This window comes from Pseudophryne corroboree, chromosome 4 (genome assembly GCF_028390025.1).
Source record: "Pseudophryne corroboree isolate aPseCor3 chromosome 4, aPseCor3.hap2, whole genome shotgun sequence".
NCBI lineage: Eukaryota > Metazoa > Chordata > Amphibia > Anura > Myobatrachidae > Pseudophryne > Pseudophryne corroboree.
In genome coordinates, this window is record NC_086447.1 from 530,464,097 (window position 1) to 530,483,291 (window position 19,195).

At 47.3% G+C, this 19,195-nt stretch overlaps 2 protein-coding genes across 7 annotated transcripts in view; one reads left to right on the plus strand and one right to left on the minus strand.

Moving 5' to 3' along the window:
- Window positions 1–2,582, minus strand: part of HINT3 (histidine triad nucleotide binding protein 3) — a 61,825-nt gene extending 59,243 nt beyond the window's left edge. For both annotated transcript variants that reach the window (XR_010176062.1, XM_063917293.1), the window contains exon 1: window positions 2,475–2,582. Coding sequence is in view for 1 of the 2 variants with exons in the window: in XM_063917293.1 (XP_063773363.1) it covers window positions 2,475–2,582 (108 nt within the window). In the remaining variant the exon portion in view is untranslated. The remainder of the gene's footprint in view (window positions 1–2,474) is intronic.
- A 133-nt stretch (window positions 2,583–2,715) lies between these two features.
- The window catches only part of TRMT11 (tRNA methyltransferase 11 homolog), a 184,860-nt gene continuing 168,380 nt past the window's right edge, over window positions 2,716–19,195 (plus strand). For 2 of the 5 annotated variants that reach the window (XM_063917290.1, XM_063917288.1), the window contains exon 1: window positions 2,816–3,139. Coding sequence is in view for 2 of the 5 variants with exons in the window: in XM_063917291.1 (XP_063773361.1) it covers window positions 2,718–2,804 (87 nt within the window). In the remaining 3 variants the exon portion in view is untranslated. The other 3 variants (XM_063917289.1, XM_063917291.1, XM_063917287.1) reach the window with 3 other exon arrangements.

Genomic DNA, 19,195 nt, shown 5'->3' on the forward strand with positions numbered 1-19,195 from the left:
AATATTCCAGATGTGGCCGCACCAATAATTTATACAGTGGCAGGATCACACTCTCGTCCCTTGTCTCCATTTAATGCATGCTAACACCTTATTAGCTTTTGTTGCTGCATTTTGACATTGCGTACTGCTTCTAAGTTTATTATCGATGAGCACACCCAGATCTTTTTCAACTACTGTTATCCCTACATTTTCCCTATTTAGTTTATAGGCTGCCTGATTGTTCTTAGTCCCAAAGTGCATAACTTTACATTTGTCTGTATGGAACCTCCTTTTCCGTTTATCCGCCCAGACCTCAAGTCTAGATAAGTCATTCTGTAGAGACTCAACATCCTTGTCTGAATTAATTACTCTACATAGCTTAGTATCATCTGCGAAAATGACACTGTGCTTTCCAGTCCCTCTAGTAGGTCATTAATGAATATGTTAAACAACAATGGTCTGAGAACTGAACCTTGCGGTATTCCATAGAGCACTGAAGCCCATTCAGAGTACATCCCATTAATCCCCACTCGCTGTTCCCTATTGTACAGCCAATTACTCATCCAAGTACAAATAGTGGGGGTCATTCCGAGTTGATCGCTCGCTAGCAACTTTTTGCAGCGCTGCGATCAGATAGTCGCCACCTATGGGGGAGTGTATTTTCGCTTTTCCAGTGTGCGAACGCCTTTACAGCCGAGCGGTACAAAAACAGTTTGTGCAGTTTCTGAGTAGCTCTGGACTTACTCAGCCGCTGCGATCACTTCAGTCTTTTTGGTCCCGGAATTGACGTCAGACACCCGCCCTGCAAACGCTTGGAAATGCCTGCGTTTTCCCAAACACTCCCAGAAAACGGTCAGTTGACACCCATAAACGCCCTCTTTCTGTCAATCACCTCTGCGACCGGCTGTTCGAATGAATTCTTTGTTAAATCCATCGCCCAGAACCGATCCTCTTTGTACCCGTACAACGCGCCTGTGCATTGAGGTGCATACGCAGTTTTGCCGAGTTTTAACCTGATCGCAGCACTGCAAAAAGTTGCTAGCAAGCGATCAACTCGGAATTACCCCAAGCTCTCTTAATTTGAGAATTAGTCTCTTATGTGGAACTTCGTCAAAGGCCTTAGCGAAGTCCAAAAATATCACATCCACTGCTTGACCCTGATCAATATTATCGCTTACTTTCTCGTAGAAGCTTATTAAGTTAGTTTGACATGACCGGTCCTTCACAAAACCATGCTGATTCCTAGTAATAACCTTGGAGGTATTCAAGTACTCCAGTATGCTATCCCTTAATATACCTTCTAGTATTTTCCCAACTAGGGATGTCAAACTTACTGGTCTATAGTTACTGGGGTGAGTTTTAATACACTTTTTGAATATTGGGACTACCTCTGCTATACGCCAGTCCTTTGGTCTCGTTCCTGATCTAATTGACTCGCTGAAAATCAAATATAGGGATCTCGTTATCTCTACGTTAAGTTCCATAAGAACCCTGGGGTGGAGTCCATCCGGCCCAGGATATTTTTTTATCTTAATTTTACTTAGTCTCTCACGGACTACTTCCTTGTTTAACCAAGTACCTAGCATAATAAGGAGCATACAAATATGTACAGTATGTGTGTACATAGGTATGTATGCATATTCATATAAATATCCCTACCAGACCCCATATATCTGGAAGGCACTAGGCTAAACCTTTGCGTAAGATGCATAGAGACCTTGTACTGGCACTGGGTAGTCAAACAACGCTGGATTTCCTGCAAGCCTCTCCAAGAATGGCCCTCACAGGGAACTGAATCTCCCATTTGTGAAGAAAGAAAAATCCATAACAACTTACTGGGTGTGATTCAGTTACTGGTGATGTGATGCTGAGTATCATCACAATGCTTGGCTGTGCATCTAAGCCAGTTATGTACCAGGTGAGCTCAGGGTAGAAACCTCCCGTGGAGCAGAAGGGCACTGTCCAACAAAACTTGACGATATGCAGCCGATACATCGTCCCATCCCGCGGATCGGATAATATAGTGTTCACACTATCCAGTGTGTATGCACAATATAGTTAACAATGTGTGCTTCCATGGGTCGTTAACAATATTCAAGATCTATATTTCAAGCCCTTTAAATCTAAAGATATTGGACAAGACTGCATGACCCTGAAGGTGGGTGGATGCCGTCACTGACGATATCGTTCAGTGTGTGTCCAATATTGTTTGTCCTGACAATGTCGCATCTTATGTGCATAGTCAAGTGAGTACTCAGCCTTACAGGATGTGTTTAAAAAATGACAGCTAGGATTGGCTGGTACTTTATCTCTCTCCAAGCTTTGATACTTCTCCCCCTAGGAGATGCTATCCTGCCTGTCGGTATCATTGTTACAGATGCAGGCAAGAGGAGAGCCGGTCAGTGCACCATCCCTGCGCGGAGAACCCATCTTTTACTTACACCCTGCGGTGACAGTACACGGCTGTGAGTGATGTCGCTCCGCGGCTTACTTACGTCACTGTGCAGCAGCTCGGAGCCGCTCTCCTGCTCATTGGAGATCTTGCAGAAGATGCACCTGCTGTCGTAGCTGTCCGGGCCCCGCTCCTCCGCCTGTGCAGACATACCCGGCTCAGTGACAGCAGCAGCCTGCCTCACCAGTACCGGTGCCGCTTTCAGAGCTTTGTGTGTGAGGCAGCCCTGCCCACTCCCAGCCCGCTGCCCCGGCTCACTTCCTGCCCTGTGACATCACGCGGGAAGATGGCGCTGCCCAGCTGCCGGAGCGGTGCTGCTCTGCGGCGTTACCTGCTGCTCTTGGCGCAGGAGAACTGCGAGTTCCGACTGCCGGTAAGTCGGAAGGGGGGACTGTGGTCAGAGCCTGCCCTGGCTGGCAGCTCCTATCCCCGCACCTGGGCCAGGGTGTCAGCAGCGTGCCGGGCAGGAGGAGGGGCCGCCCGCCAGGTGTTAGTAAGCAATGGGAGCACATTGTGGAAGACGCGTGTAATTAGGGAGCTGTATACTAGCAGTCAGTAGAACATGCTGCTGTAGCTGCCATTCATCGTCCAACACGCTTAACTTAAATATTCCGATTTCTTGTTACACTCGGCGCCATTATTTCTGTGTAAGGCACCAGGGAACTCTGCAGCACCGCGGCTCTACATAATAAAATCTGTGATATCCAGGTGAGCGTTATCAGTGCTTTTCTACGTCTGTATATTGCTGCATTTACTGCTGTACATAAAGCTACCCAGGGCAGCCATCAGGGGGACACTGTGGGGACTGGTATATCCCGGCCCCTTACAGAGAGGGAGCCCCACCTGTCTCCTACCACCAATACCTGGAGAGCTGCACCAGACTGTGAGATAAGTGGACTGATGCACACTAAGGACTTCTTAAAACAAGCCTTCCCTGCGCATCAGCTCTGTACCGTTCATGTAAGTCCACCTATATGCATACCTCCCAACTTTATGAAGGTGGAAGGCGGGACATAGCTAGACTGCGAGGGGGTGGACCTTATGGAGGGTCTGCAATTGTGTGCCACGCCCCCATTTTCGCTGCTGTGGGGGCATGCCCAGCGCTCTGTGAGCAGCTAGCATGCCCCCTGTCCCTCTCTCCCTAAAGTGAAGAAGTGGGTTTTGAAAGAGTGCTTGAAGGATTTAACCCCTAGGGCGGGATGTACTAAAGGAAAAACGCTGTAAAACCCGCCGCTCAGCACCACACCCACCGACTCCCCCCCCCTCACCTGTGTCCAGGCAATATCCTGGTGCACTCCACGATCCCCTACCTCAGCTGCACAGCCATTTCGCCTTCTGGCTGCAGCTGGGAGGAGGAGCCTGGGGACTCCCAGCACACGTCACCTCTAAGGGCTGTTAGTACATATGTGATTTACATCGCTGCAAGGGGTGGCAATGTATTTTAATACATCCCGCCCTAGTAGAGAGTTGTACTAGAGCAGTGGTTCTCAAAATCGGTCCTCAGGACCCCACACAGTGCATGTTTCTCTGACGTCCTAGTGGATGCTGGGAACTCCGTAAGGACCATGGGGAATAGCGGCTCCGCAGGAGACTGGGCACAACTAAAGAAAGCTTTAGGACTACCTGGTGTGCACTGGCTCCTCCCTCTATGACCCTCCTCCAGACCTCAGTTGGAATTTTGTGCTCGGCCGAGCTGGATGCACACTAGGGGCTCTCCTGAGCTCTTAGAAAAGAAAGTTATATTTAGGTTTTTTATTTTCAGTGAGATCTGCTGGCAACAGACTCACTGCTACGAGGGACTTAGGGGAGAGAAGCGGACCTACCTGCTTGCAGCTAGCTTGGGCTTCTTAGGCTACTGGACACCATTAGCTCCAGAGGGATCGAACACAGGCCCTGCCTCGGTCGTCCGGTCCCAGAGCCGCGCCGCCATCCCCCTTGCAAAGCCAGAAGCAAGAAGATGTTCCTGAAAATCGGCGGCAGAAGACTTCGGTCTTCATTAAGGTAGCGCACAGCACTGCAGCTGTGCGCGATGGCTCCCCATGCACACCACACACTCCGGTCACTGATGGGTGCAGGGCGCTGGGGGGGGGGGGGGGCCAGGGGCTGCAATAAGAGTACCTTACTGGCAAAATAACACATAATATAGTCATTAAGACTATATATGTGTAAAATCCCCTGCCATATATTCCATAAAAAAGCGGGAGAAGCCCGCCGAGAAAGGGGCGGGGCTATCTCCCTCAGCACACTGGCGCCATTTCCTCTCACAGCTCCGCTGGAAGGACGCTCCCAAGGCTCTCCCCTGCAGTTTCCAGACTTCATAGGGTAAAAAAGAGAGGGGGGGCACTAAATTTAGGCGCAGTATCTGTATATTAATAGCAGCTATAAGGGAAAAATCACTGTATGTATAGTGTGAATCCCTACATTATATATAGCGCTCTGGTGTGTGCTGGCATACTCTCTCTCTGTCTCCCCAAAGGACTTTGTGGGGTCCTGTCCTCAGTCAGAGCATTCCCTGTGTGTGTGCGGTGTGTCGGTACGGCTGTGTCGACATGTTTGATGAGGAGGTTTATGTGGAGGCGGAGCAGGTGCCGATAAATGTGATGTCATCCCCTGCGGGGTCGACACCTGAGTGGATGGTTATGTGGAAGGAATTACGCGACAGTGTCAACTTCTTACATAAAAGGTTTGACGACATAGCAGATGTGGGACAGCCGGCTTCTCAGCCTGTGCCTGCCCAGACGTCTCAAATGCAATCAGGGGCTCTAAAACGCCCGCTACCTCAGATGGCAGACACAGATGTCGACACGGATACTGACTCCAGTGTCGACGATGATGAGACTAGTGTACATTCCAATAGAGCCACCCGTTACATGATTACGGCAATGAAAAATGTGTTGCATATTTCTGATATTACCCCAGGTACCACAAAAAAGGGTATTATGTTTGGGGAGAAAAAACTACCAGTGGTTTTTCCCCCTTCTGATGAATTAAATGAAGTGTGTGAAGAAGCGTGGGCTTCCCCCGATAAGAAGCTGGTAATTTCTAAAAAGTTACTAATGGCGTACCCTTTCCCGCCAGAGGACAGGTCACGTTGGGATACATCCCCTAGGGTGGATAAAGCGCTCACACGTCTGTCAAAGAAGGTGGCACTACCGTCTCCGGACACGGCCGCCTTAAAGGAACCTGCAGATAGAAAGCAGGAGGCTATCCTGAAGTCTGTATATACACACTCAGGTATTATACTGAGACCAGCTATTGCTTCAGCATGGATGTGCAGTGCTGCAGCTGCGTGGTCAGATTCCCTGTCGGAAAACATTGATACCTTAGACAGGGACACTATATTGCTAACCGTAGAGCACATTAAAGACGCAGTCTTATACATGAGAGATGCACAGAGGGATATTTGCCGGCTGGCATCTAAAATAAACGCAATGTCCATTTCTGCCAGGAGAGGATTGTGGACTCGGCAGTGGACAGGTGATGCTGATTCTAAAAGGCACATGGAATTTTTGCCTTACAAGGGTGAGGAATTGTTTGGGGATGGTCTCTCGGACCTCGTTTCCACAGCTACAGCTGGGAAATCAGCATTTTTACCCCATGTTCCCTCACAGCCAAAGAAAGCACCGTATTATCAGGTACAGTCCTTTCGGCCCCAGAAAGGTAAGCGGGTTAAAGGCGCGTCCTTTCTGCCCAGAGGCAGAGGTAGGGGGAAAAAGCTGCAGCATACAGCCAGTTCCCAGGAACAAAAGTCCTCCCCCGCTTCCTCTAAGTCCACCGCATGAAGCTGGGGCTCCACAGGCGGAGCCAGGTATGGTGGGGGCCCGTCTCAAGAACTTCAGTGACCAGTGGGCTCGCTCACGGGTGGATCCCTGGATTCTACAGGTAGTATCTCAGGGGTACAAGCTGGAATTCGAGACGTCTCCCCCTCACCGTTTCCTCAAATCTGCCTTGCCGATGGCTCCCTCGGACAGGGAAGCAGTGCTGGAGGCAATTCACAAGCTGTATTCGCAGCAGGTGATAGTCAAGGTACCCCTCCTTCAACAGGGACGGGGTTACTATTCCACAATGTTTGTGGTACCGAAACCGGACGGTTCGGTGAGACCCATCTTAAATTTGAAATCCTTGAACACTTATATACGAAGGTTCAAGTTCAAAATGGAATCGCTCAGGGCGGTTATTGCAAGCCTGGACGAAGGGGATTTCATGGTATCTCTGGACATCAAGGATGCTTACCTGCATGTCCCCATTTACCCCCCTCACCAGGAGTACCTCAGATTTGTGGTACAGGACTGTCATTACCAATTCCAGACGTTGCCGTTTGGTCTGTCCACGGCACCGAGGGTATTTACCAAGGTAATGGCAAAGATGATGATACTCCTTCGAAAAAAGGGAGTTATAATTATCCCGTACTTGGACGATCTCCTTATAAAGGCGAGGTCCAGGGAACAGTTGCTGATCGGAGTAGCACTAGCTCGGGCAGTGCTACAACAGCACGGCTGGATCCTGAACTTTCCGAAGTCGCAGCTGGTTCCTACAACGCGTCTACTGTTCCTGGGGATGGTTCTCGACACAGAACAGAAAAAAGTGTTCCTCCCGGAGGAGACGGCCAAGGAGTTGTCATCTCTAGTCAGAGACCTCCTAAAACCAAAACAGGTGTCGGTGCACCACTGCACGCGAGTCCTGGGAAAGATGGTGGCTTCTTACGAAGCAATTCCATTCGGAAGGTTCCATGCAAGGATCTTTCAGTGGGATCTGTTGGACAAGTGGTCCGGATCGCATCTTCAGATGCATCGGCTGATAACCCTGTCTCCGAGGGCCAGGGTGTCGCTGCTGTGGTGGCTGCAAAGTGTTCATCTTCTAGAGGGCCGCAGATTCGGCATACAGGACTGGGTCCTGGTGACCACGGATGCCAGCCTTCGAGGTTGGGGGGCAGTCACACAGTGAAGAAATATCCAAGGACAATGGTCAAGTCAGGAGACTTCCCTACACATAAATATTCTGGTACTAAGGGCCATTTACAATGCCCTAAGTCAGGCAAGACCCCTGCTTCAACAACAGCCGGTGCTGATCCAGTCAGACAAGATCACGGCGGTCGCCCATGTAAACCGACAGGGCGGCACAAGAAGCGTGATGGCGATGGCAGAAGCCACAAGGATTCTCCGATGGGCGGAAAATCATGTGTTAGCACTGTCAGCAGTGTTCATTCCCGGAGTGGACAACTGGGAAGCAGACTTTCTCAGCAGACACGACCTCCACCCGGGAGAGTGGGGACTTCATCCAGAAGTCTTCCAAATGATTGTACAACATTGGGAAAGGCCACAGGTGGACATGATGGCGTCCCGCCTCAACAAAAAGCTAAAAAGATATTGCGCCAGGTCAAGGGACCCTCAGGCGATAGCTGTGGACGCTCTGGTAACGCCGTGGGTGTACCAGTCGGTGTATGTGTTCCCTCCTCTGCCTCTCATACCCAAGGTACTGAGAATAATAAGAAGGAGAAGAGTAAGAACTATACTCATTGTTCCGGATTGGCCAAGAAGAGCTTGGTACCCAGAACTTCAAGAAATGATCTCGGAGGACCCATGGCCTCTGCCGCTCAGACAGGACCTGCTGCAGCAGGGGCCCTGTCTGTTCCAAGACTTACCGCGGCTGCGTTTGACGGCATGGCGGTTGAACGCCGGATCCTGAAGGAAAAGGGCATTCCGGAGAAAGTTATCCCTACGCTAATTAAAGCTAGGAAAGAAGTGACCGCAAACCATTATCACCGCATATGGCGGAAATATGTTGCGTGGTGTGAGGCCAGGAAGGCCCCAACGGAGGAATTTCAGCTAGGTCGATTTCTGCACTTCCTACAGTCAGGGGTGACTATGGGCCTAAAATTGGGTTCCATTAAGGTCCAGATTTCGGCTGTATCGATTTTCTTCCAAAAAGAACTGGCTTCACTACCTGAAGTTCAGACATTTGTTAAGGGAGTGCTGCATATTCAGCCCCCTTTTGTGCCCCCTTTGGATCTGAACGTGGTGTTGGATTTCCTAAAGTCGCATTGGTTTGAACCACTTAAAACCGTGGAACTAAAATATCTCACGTGGAAAGTGGTCATGCTGTTGGCCTTGGCTTCGGCTAGGCGTGTGTCAGAATTGGCGGCTTTGTCTTGTAAAAGCCCTTATCTGATTTTCCATATGGATAGGGCGGAATTGAGGACTCGTCCCCAATTTCTCCCAAAGGTGGTTTCAGCGTTTCATTTGAACCAGCCTATTGTGGTGCCTGCGGCTACTCGTGACTTGGAGAACTCCAAGTTGCTGGATGTAGTCCGGGCCCTAAAAATCTATGTTTCCAGGACAGCTGGAGTCAGAAAGACTGACTCGCTATTTATCCTGCATGCGCCCAACAAGTTGGGTGCGCCTGCTTCAAAGCAGACTATTGCTCGCTGGATCTGTAGCACGATTCAACTTGCACATTCTGCGGCTGGACTGCCGCATCCTAAATCAGTGAAAGCCCATTCCACGAGGAAGGTGGGCTCTTCTTGGGCGGCTGCCCAAGGGGTCTCGGCTTTACAACTTTGCCGAGCAGCTACTTGGTCGGGGTCAAACACATTTGCTAAATTCTATAAGTTTGATACCCTGGCTGAGGAGGACCTAGAGTTCGCTCATTCGGTGCTGCAGAGTCATCCGCACTCTCCCGCCCGTTTGGGAGCTTTGGTATAATCCCCGTGGTCCTTACGGAGTTCCCAGCATCCACTAGGACGTCAGAGAATATAAGATTTTACTCACCGGTAAATCTATTTCTCGTAGTCCGTAGTGGATGCTGGGCGCCCGTCCCAAGTGCGGATTGTCTGCAATACTTGTATATAGTTATTGTTTAACTAAAGGGTTATTGTTGAGCCATCTGTTGAGAGGCTCAGTTATATTTCATACTGTTAACTGGGTATAGTATCACGAGTTATACGGTGTGATTGGTGTGGCTGGTATGAGTCTTACCCGGGATTCAAAATCCTTTCCTTATTGTGTCAGCTCTTCTGGGCACAGTATTCTAACTGAGGTCTGGAGGAGGGTCATAGAGGGAGGAGCCAGTGCACACCAGGTAGTCCTAAAGCTTTCTTTAGTTGTGCCCAGTCTCCTGCGGAGCCGCTATTCCCCATGGTCCTTACGGAGTTCCCAGCATCCACTACGGACTACGAGAAATAGATTTACCGGTGAGTAAAATCTTATTTTTGCAGGTAACCCAGCAAGTGCACAGGTGTATTCATTATCCACTGACACATTTTAAAAGGTGGAGCAAATTATTTCACTTGCGATTCTGGTTTGCTTAGCTCGTTATGCTTCGGGCAAGGTGCCTCGCTCTGCTACGCTTGGCACAGGTTACCATTTCCAATTGTAGTCCACGTGGATCGTAAAGTATGAAAAAGTTAATAAAATGAAAAAAGTGAAAAACTCATGTCGACCTTTTTTCCATGTCGACCTAATGACCATATCTTGTGGTGCTACAGATGTTGAGTGGTGGGAAAGAAAGCACAGTCTTGTCACAGCAATTAATTTGGGTACACAGTGGAGCGATGTGTGCCCAGCTAGTATGTCAGCTGACATGTCACAACCTGGATACAACATACTGAGCAATGTTAATGAAGGACAGAACGATGGGGGTCATTCCGAGTTGTTCGCTCGTTATTTTTTTCTCGTAACGGAGCGATTAGTTGCTAATGCGCATGCGCAATGTCCGCAGTGCGACTGCGCCAAGTAAATTTGCTATGTAGTTAGGTATTTTACTCACGGCATTACGAGGTTTTTTCTTCGTTCTGGAGATCGGAGTGTGATTGACAGGAAGTGGGTATTTCTGGGCGGAAACTGGACGTTTTATGGGAGTGTGTGAAAAAACGCTACAGTTTCTGGGAAAAACGCGGGAGTGGCTGGAGAAACGGAGGAGTGTCTGGGCGAACGCTGGGTGTGTTTGTGACGTCAAACCAGGAACGAAACTGACTGAACTGATCGCAGATGCCGAGTAAGTCTGGAGCTACTCAGAAACTGCTAAGAAGTGTCTAATAGCAATTCTGCTAATCTTTCGTTCGCAATTTTGATAAGCTAAGATTCACTCCCAGTAGGCGGCGGCTTAGCGTGTGCAAAGCTGCTAAAAGCAGCTTGCGAGCGAACAACTCGGAATGACCCCCGATAACTGTTCCGTCTTCATTAGCATACATGGTATTGCTAGCGATATCAGGTTTTATGTGCAAGCACATCAAACCTGAAGACGTTGCTAGTGACAGTAGGCACGCGCATATCGTGCTTAATGTCTGATATGCGCCAAATTGAGCAATATCTTGGTCCAATCCGCCTGATCAGACAATATATTGCTCAGTGTGTACCCAGCTTTATGATGGATTGTAGAGGGGAAGTCCAAATAGTAGGGGGTTATATTAGCCAAGCCGTGAGATAATGAGCATTTTGATAACATCCTGAGCAAGAAATGTGCGTAATGCTTTAAAGGAGGAGGCGACAGTGAAAGTGGCTGGATTTGTTAAGCTGAAGATGACACCAGCAGGCTTGTGGAACAGGTGAGAATGTGAGAGAGAGCAGTTGGAGAGAGAATAATAGGGCCAGAAAGGGATCAGGGAATAGTAGATTTGTTTGTCTCCTCCATAGAGCTGGTAGTGGAGGCCGCAAAGAACTGAGGTACAGTATACCTAAAGAAAAAGCAAAGTGTCAAGAACAGAGCCTTAAAGAGCCAAACAGATGGAGGGGAGTAGAGTGGAGGATGTATCATTATTATATTATTGGAACCGGAATACTTTTCTCTAGATCACAGGTTCTCAAACTCGGTCCTCAGGACCCCACACGGTGCATGTTTTGCAGGTCTCCTCACAGAATCACAAGTGAAATAATTAGCTCCACCTGTGGACCTTTTACAATGTGTCAGTGAGTAATTAATACACCTGTGCACCTACTGGGTTACCTGTAAAACATGCACTGTGTGGGGTCCTGAGGACCGAGTTTGAGAACCTCTGCTCTAGATCTACTATGTCAATTAGTATATAAATAGTAACCATATTCCTTTGATACAATGTACAATGTATCTATAACAGCCAAGAGACACTGGGGTATATTCAATTAGGGTCGAAAACTGCCGTCTGTCGAAAAGATAGCAGTTTTCGACTTTTTAAGGTCGAATGGTGATTCGACCTATTCAGTCCCATCAGTTTTTATTCGAAAAGTCGTGGAATTCGACTTGTCGGATAGTACATGAATTGGCGGTGTAGCTGCCGATTCACATACTTTTGAATGAAACGGGGCCAAATTCAACAGGATTTGGCCCCGTTTCTGACCATCTCAGTCCGACATAAAAAAATGTCGGAGTGAGATGTGGGACCCAGAGGAGGAGAGGGGGGAGGAGCCGCAGGGCATACAGGGGAGAGCAGCGCTGCAGCAGGATGTCTCACAGTCGCGCCGCTCGCGGCAGCGTCCACCCGGCTCCAGCAAGTGAGGTTACGCTTGCTGGGGCTGGGTGGACACTGCCGTGAGGTCAGGCGGCTGTGACGTCCTTCTGCAGCACTACTGTAACGCTGCTATCCTCCGTCTGCCCGCGGCTCCCTCCCCCCTCTCCTCCTCTGGCTCCCTCATCTCAATTCGACTTTTTAAAAGTCGAATTGAGATGAGATTGAATAGGAGTTGTCGGATTCATTCCGACAAATGCATGTCAGAATGGATCCGACCCCAATTGAATATACCCAACTGTTGGGGTATTCAGTTAGCCACGTCGTTTATCCCATTCTGCTAATTGCTGGATATGGAATTAAATTAGCATTTTTCCGGTGCCTAAAAATCGGTGTATCAGTCATCGAAACCCACTGATTCCACATAATTGTTGGACTCAATTACTTTTTACCGTGCATGAACCCCCGATTTTGGAGGTTTTTACGCAGACTTTACCTCACAGCTCATGTCACTGTGAGTTTGTTTCTGACATCAGGCATTCATGTGCAAGGTAATACCCCGCTAATAGGATTGCTCAGGCATGGCAATTAGCCCCAATAACCCATATGTTTCAATCACAGATCTAACTTGTATTCAACTTTAGCAGTGCTGCAGGCATTTGTTTCATTACTATTTTCATTCAAGAGAACAGAGCTGAAATCATTGCTGCAATTCAGCTTTTGCCTCACTGATTGAATTGAGTGTTGTCAAAACTGGAGCCAACTGTAACTGTAAATTTAAATTATTTGCATGCACTCTCAATGGTTAAATTATTTGCATGCACTCTCCATGGTTTCATTGTGCTACCATCACTGCAAAATATGTACTGTACCTGAAGAACTGCTTATCAATGTGGGAACATACTGATTGTTATTAGTCTATTTTGATATAAATAGACAATTATAAGACTGATACATTGGACAAATGTCATCATTAATTTCAGGACGCAGTGATAAGGGGGTTGAGACAGAGTGATGGGGGGAAGAGATACGGAGCTATGAAGAAGCAATGGGCGGGACAGCAGAGAGGGGACGCAGGGGGTGGCAGAGACTGATGTGACCTGGCATATGCTGGGTCTGTTATACTAATATATAAGGTATCTGATCAGAATGTTGACACCAGTCTGTCGATGGGTTCTGAATGTTTACAGGATGCCGACTTGCATGTAAGGTCAACATTCACTAATATTAAAATGGTTAAAATGTCGACATGTTCAAGGAATGTTGATATTACAGTTTTGTTTTATAATTAGGCCTAGGGTTAAGCTAAAATATGCAGACAACTGCATGAAGGCATTCTGGAGTCAACATGTTAAATAACTGCATTTTAACCATGTTGACATTTGTGTATGTCAACGTATTTCTTGTCAACCTAATGTCCATGTCTGCATTCTGAATGTCAGTTTTTCATATTACACCTATAGGTAACGTAATTTCTGTAGAGAGACCATATTTTTCCATAACTACTCCCGAGTCTGATATTTCATAGGTACAGGTTGAGTATCCCATTTCCAAATATTCCGAAATACGGAATTTTCTCAGTGAGAGTGAGATAGTGTAACCTTTGTTTTCTGATGGCTCAATGTACACAAACTTTGTTTAATACACAACATTATTCAAAATGTATTAAATGACCTTCAGGCTGTGTGTTTATGAAACAAATGAATTGTGTGAATGTACACACACTTTGTTTAATGCATAGTTATTAAACATATCTGCTAAAATTACCTTCAGGCTGTGTGTATAAGGTGTATATGAAACCTAAATGCATTCTGTGCTTAGATTTGGGTCCCATCACCATGATATCTCATTATGGTATGCAATTATTCCAAAATACAGAAAATCCGATAATCAAAATAGTTCTGGTCCCAAGCATTTTGGATATGGGATACAACCTGTATTAATCTTTATGTCCAAAGAGAATCACTTCTAGAAATTCATAGATAACTTAAGAAAAATATTTTGCCTTTTCTATACTATAAACATTTGTCCGTTTTTTTGAGCAACACCAAAAAAGAAGAGTCATACATTTCCGTACTTTTTATTAAATACACAATTTCTCATACGTCCTAGAGGATGCTGGGGACTCCGTAAGGACCATGGGGTATAGACGGGATCCGCAGGAGACATGGGCACACTATAAGACTTTGAATGGGTGTGAACTGGCTCCTCCCTCTATGCCCCTCCTCCAGACTTCAGTTAGATTCTGTGCCCAAAAGAGACTGGACACACACTAGGGGAGCTCTCCTGAGTTTCTCTGAAAAGACTTTATGTTAGGTTTTTTATTTTTAGAGAGACCTGCTGGCTACAGGCTCTCTGCTTCGTGGGATTGAGGGGAGAGAAGTCAGACCTGCTTCTTCTGAGTTCAAGGGCTCTGCTTCTTAGGCTACTGGACACCATTAGCTCCAGAGGGTTCGATTACTTGGTGCGCGTAGCTGCTTGTTCCCGGAGCCGCGCCGTCAACCCCCTCACAGAAGCCAGAAGAAAGAAGCCGGGTGAGTATTAGAAGAACAGAAGACTTCAGTGACGGCAGAAGACTTCAGAGTCTCGGAGGTACAGCGCAGCGGTCGCGCTGCGCGCCATTGCTCCCACACACAAGCGGTACTACAAGGGTGCAGGGCGCAGGGGGCGCGCCCTGGGCAGCAATATACCTCTCCAATAAGCCTGGCAAAAGATGTATACAATGCATAGGCACTGTATACGGACCCCCGCCAGTATAAAAATGTAAAATAATAGCAGGGCTGAAGCGCGCCGTGAAGGGGGCATAGCTTAGCCCTCACAGCTCGTTACAGCACCATTTTCTCCTCACAGACGCTGTCCCCGCCAAAAAGCACTGTTAGACAGCTAGCAGTGTAAAACAAAGGGGGGCACAGTGATTTAGTGCACAATAGCTGAAAAAATGTAGCACTATATATATAATGTGCGTGTAGTCAGTGAGTTGTATATAAGTTTCTGTGTTTTCCCTGTCAGATATACCCATTATAGCTTTTTAGTACACGTGTCGACATGTGGGAGTGCTCTGCCTCACACAGCTATGGGAATCCCTCTGTCGGCATTGCCGACTCCTGATGGTACTTGATTCAGTGGATGAAGTGTCAGCAGGTCGGTAGATGTATGCTTTTTCAAAAGTAAACACTGTATGGGAGACACAGTAGTATGTGGGTGACCCTGTCGGCACCAACTGTTATTACTGGGTGTAAATTAACATGATGTAAATAACCTATACCTGTGTGTGTGTATATATATATATATATATATATATATATATATATATGTTAGTACGGTACCATGGGCCTGTAGCTCGAGCACAGACGTGGTTGTATTTGTGGGGAACTGATATTAAAATTATGTGTATATACTTCCCTCGGACCCCTCGGGGTCGCTAGAATGTTATTATGCCTGGTTACTACTCCCTGTTGTCGACGAATACTATGTTTTATGTCGACCATAAGGTTTCCTGGTTAGATCCACAACTTGGGCATTCAGTACATGGTCATACACATTTAGAACACATTAATGTCACTAGGGACCCTGCGGTTCCGGACAAAATACTTATATGTATGAAATATATATAGGATATGTGTGTATATGTGTATTAAAATATGTATATTCATATTACAAGTTCTAAAGAATGCTGAAGTATAATTATTCCTTCTCATGTACTGGTCGCTCTGTTGATAAAGTTCTAGGTCAGCCGTGACGAGATGGTCTCAGATCCTCCCGAGGAGTCCGAGTGTTTATTCTTTTCCCGCCGCGGATAGAATAATGTGAAAGTCAACCCCTGGTCTGCACGGGGCCCTGTCACAAAGGATCGTATACAGGAAGCTAAGTGATATTTTAATTATATGCTTTGATGATATTTGCATTACATACGCATGGGAGAGTGCTGGTATTCAGAAATGGTCGGTTACCTTGGCATCCGATAAAATTACCCTAGAGAGAGAGAGGGGATGTTTCTTAAGTTGGGTCTTCTCTATAACATTGCGGCAGGCTGCCGTCCGACTACAAGAGGTATGGGACTCTTGGGTGCACAGGCCACTTCCATGGCTCTCTCGACTGGGAGGGCGTTGTGGATTCACCAAGGGAATGCTGAGGCTGACTCCGAGAGATACTGGAGTATCTTCCCTATGAAGCTGTAACCGGTGTTTGGGGATGCCTTTGTTAAGTTACTCTCGGCAGATACCACTGGTAAGTCTACCTTCTTGAGATAGATTCCCTCACAAAGGTTGATGACGCATTCTTTTGTGGGATGCAGTCATTTTAACCGGTTGGATACCGTTCTTTTTTCCCTTTCTTTGCAGATAGTGGAAGGTGAAAAGGTAAGAGGTCTGCAGCCTTTTCAGGTTCGCAGAAGCAGATATCGTCTTCTGTTTCTACCATATCCACCACATGTCGCTGAGTCTATCTTGCTGGAGCACACCGGTGGGAACTCGTCTAATACTCTTCAGTCAGTCCTGGAATGGACTTGGACCAGTGAGTTAAAAATAGAATCCAAAGGGGGTCGTACTGGAACTTCCAGATGATTCCCCTCACTGATTTTTCAAATAGATCTTACCGATTCTCCTCTAGAAGGGGAGGTAGTATGCGACGCCATACCAGAGTTGCATCAGGATCAGGACATTGTCCTGCTGTCCCTGTCAAAAATAAAAATACATTTTTTTTTTCTAATTCAGCAGTTGAAGAAAGTGCGTTTAAATGCGGTTTCATCCGCATTAAGCTTACCTGGGTTTGCTATCCAGGATTGTCTTTGCCATTTCACCGGAGTGATGGCAGTATGATGGTTTTCCTTCAATAGTAAGAGCCATTATTATTCTGTACTGAGACGCTCTCCTGACTACGGCGAGGTCAAGAAACAAGTGGTACAAATCGTTGTTTCTCTCAGTTCTTCAACACAGAGAATCGCTGTTGTTCCCAACGACGCAGATGTCGGCGGTGGGTATAAGATTAGATACTGAACTGTTGTGAGTTTGTTTTTTCCTGTGGAAAGAGATCTGAGGATCCAGAGTCGGATCAGATTTGCGTTGACAACCCATCAATATGTTCCATTGATGAAGAAGATGGTTGCGGCCTAAGAGGCCTTTTCGGTAAGCAGTTCAAATGTTTTCACGGGACCAGTTGAACATGTGGTCCGTGTTTCACCGGCACATGCACCGGAAAATAATCCTAAGGACCAGGATATCGCTCCTGTGGTGTCTGCACAGTTCTCACCTCCTAGAGGGACGAAGGTTTGGGTTCCAGATTTAGATTCTGGTGTCCGTGCATGCAGGTCTCCGAGGCTGGGGAGCAGTCTTTCCAAGGGAAAAGGTCATGCTGGGAAGCTTGTCTGCAATAAGCATTCTTGAATTAAGAGCTATTTTCAACGAACATCTTCTTCGTGATCTGCCCGTTTTAATTATGTCGGATGACTTAACAGCAGTGGCGTAAGTAAGCCGCTAGGGCGGAACAAGGAGCAAAGCCAGAAGCCGCAAAAGTTTCCGCTGGGCGGAAAGGCGGGTAATCGCTATATTAGCAGTCTTCGTTCCGGATGTAGACGATGGAGAAATAGATGTCCTCTGCAGACGCGATCTCCATCCGGGAGAAATGCAGTCGTCATCGAGAAGTTTTCACAGAAGTGACAAGTCTTTGAGGAGTGCCTCAATTGGTCAACGAGAGACCTCAGGGATATTGTTCCAGGTCAAGAGACACTCAAGCTATAGCAGTGGACGCCCTCGTGACACCTTGGGAGTTTTCAGTCAGTCTATGTGTCCCCTCCACTTTCACTCTTTCCGAAGGTAATACACATAAGAGGAACAAAGGTTCAGGCGATCCTCATTGTTCCGGTCTAGTCGAGGAGAGCTTGGTATCCAGATCTTCAAGACTTACTCATAGAAGATCCATAGCCTTTTTTCTTCTACGAGAGGACGTGTTGCAGTGGGGACCGGGCTTGTATCAAGACTTACCGCGGCTGCGTTTGACGGCAGGGCGTTTGTACGCCATATCTTGGCCCGACAGGGTATTTCCAGTGAAGTCATTCTCACTTTGCTTCAAGCTAGGAAAGGAGTAACGGTGAAGCTTTACCTCCATATTTGGAGGAAGTAGGTGTCTTGGTGTGAATCCTAGAAGGCTCCTATGGAACAATTTCAGCTGGGTCGTTTTTCTCCATTCTTTGCAAGCAGGTGTGGATGCAGGCCTAAAGTTAGGCTCCATTTCAGTGCAATTTTCGGCCTTATAAATTTTCTTTCCAAAAAGGAATTGGCCACCTTTCCGGAAGTTCAGACTTTTGTGAAGGGAGTGCTGCACATCCAACCTCTGTTTGTGCCCCACTGGCACCGTGGGTCCTTAAAGTGGTGTTGCAATTTCTTATGTCACACTGGTTGGAACCTTTATGAAAGGTTGTGTTAAAATTTCTCTCTTGGGAAGTGGTCATGTTATTGGCCTTGGCGTCCGCAAGGCGGGTGTCGGAAGTAACGGCTTTGTCTCACAAGAGCCCCTTATTTGATCTTCCATGTGGATAGAGCGGAATTGAGAACTCGGAAAATAGTTCTGCCAAAAGTGGTTTCTGTGATTCACAGAAACCAGCCTATTTTGATGCCTTTGGTTACTTAAGCATTGGCTGGTTCAAAGTCTCTCGATGTAGTCAGGGCTTTGACTATTTATGTCGCCAGATCGGCTCAGATTGGGGAAACAGAGGCTCTGTTTGTCCTGTATGTTCCCAGAAAAATTGGGGCGCCTGTTTCTATGCAGTCGGTTACATGCTGGATCTGTGATACGATTCGGCATGCTCGTTCTACGGCTGGATTGCCGTTACCGAAGTCGGTGGAGACCCATTCTACTAGGAAGATGGGCTCTTCTTGGGCGGATGCCCGAGGAGTCTCGGCGGTTTAACTTTGTCGAGCGGCTACTTGGTCGGGTTCAAACACTTTTGCTAAGTTATACAAGTTTGATACCCTGGCTGATGAGGACCTTATGTTTGCTCAATCGGTGCTGCAGAGTCGTCCGCACTCTCCCGCCCGGTCTGGAGCTTTGGCATAAACCCCATGGTCCTTACGGAGTCCCCAGCATCCTATAGGACGTATGAGAAAATAGGATTTTAATACCTACCGGTAAATTCTTTTTTCTTAGTCCGTAGAGGATGCTGGGCGCCCGTCCCAGTGCGTACTGTATCTGCAGCTATTGGTTATGGTTACACTCTTGTGGTGTTCTTTTCAGTCAGGCTGTTGCTGACGTTGTTCATGCCATGTCATGCGCTATCTTATTGGTTGTGTTGACACACAGGTTGTGTTACATATTCTCTCAGCATGTGGCTGTGTATTTTTTTTATGCCGTTG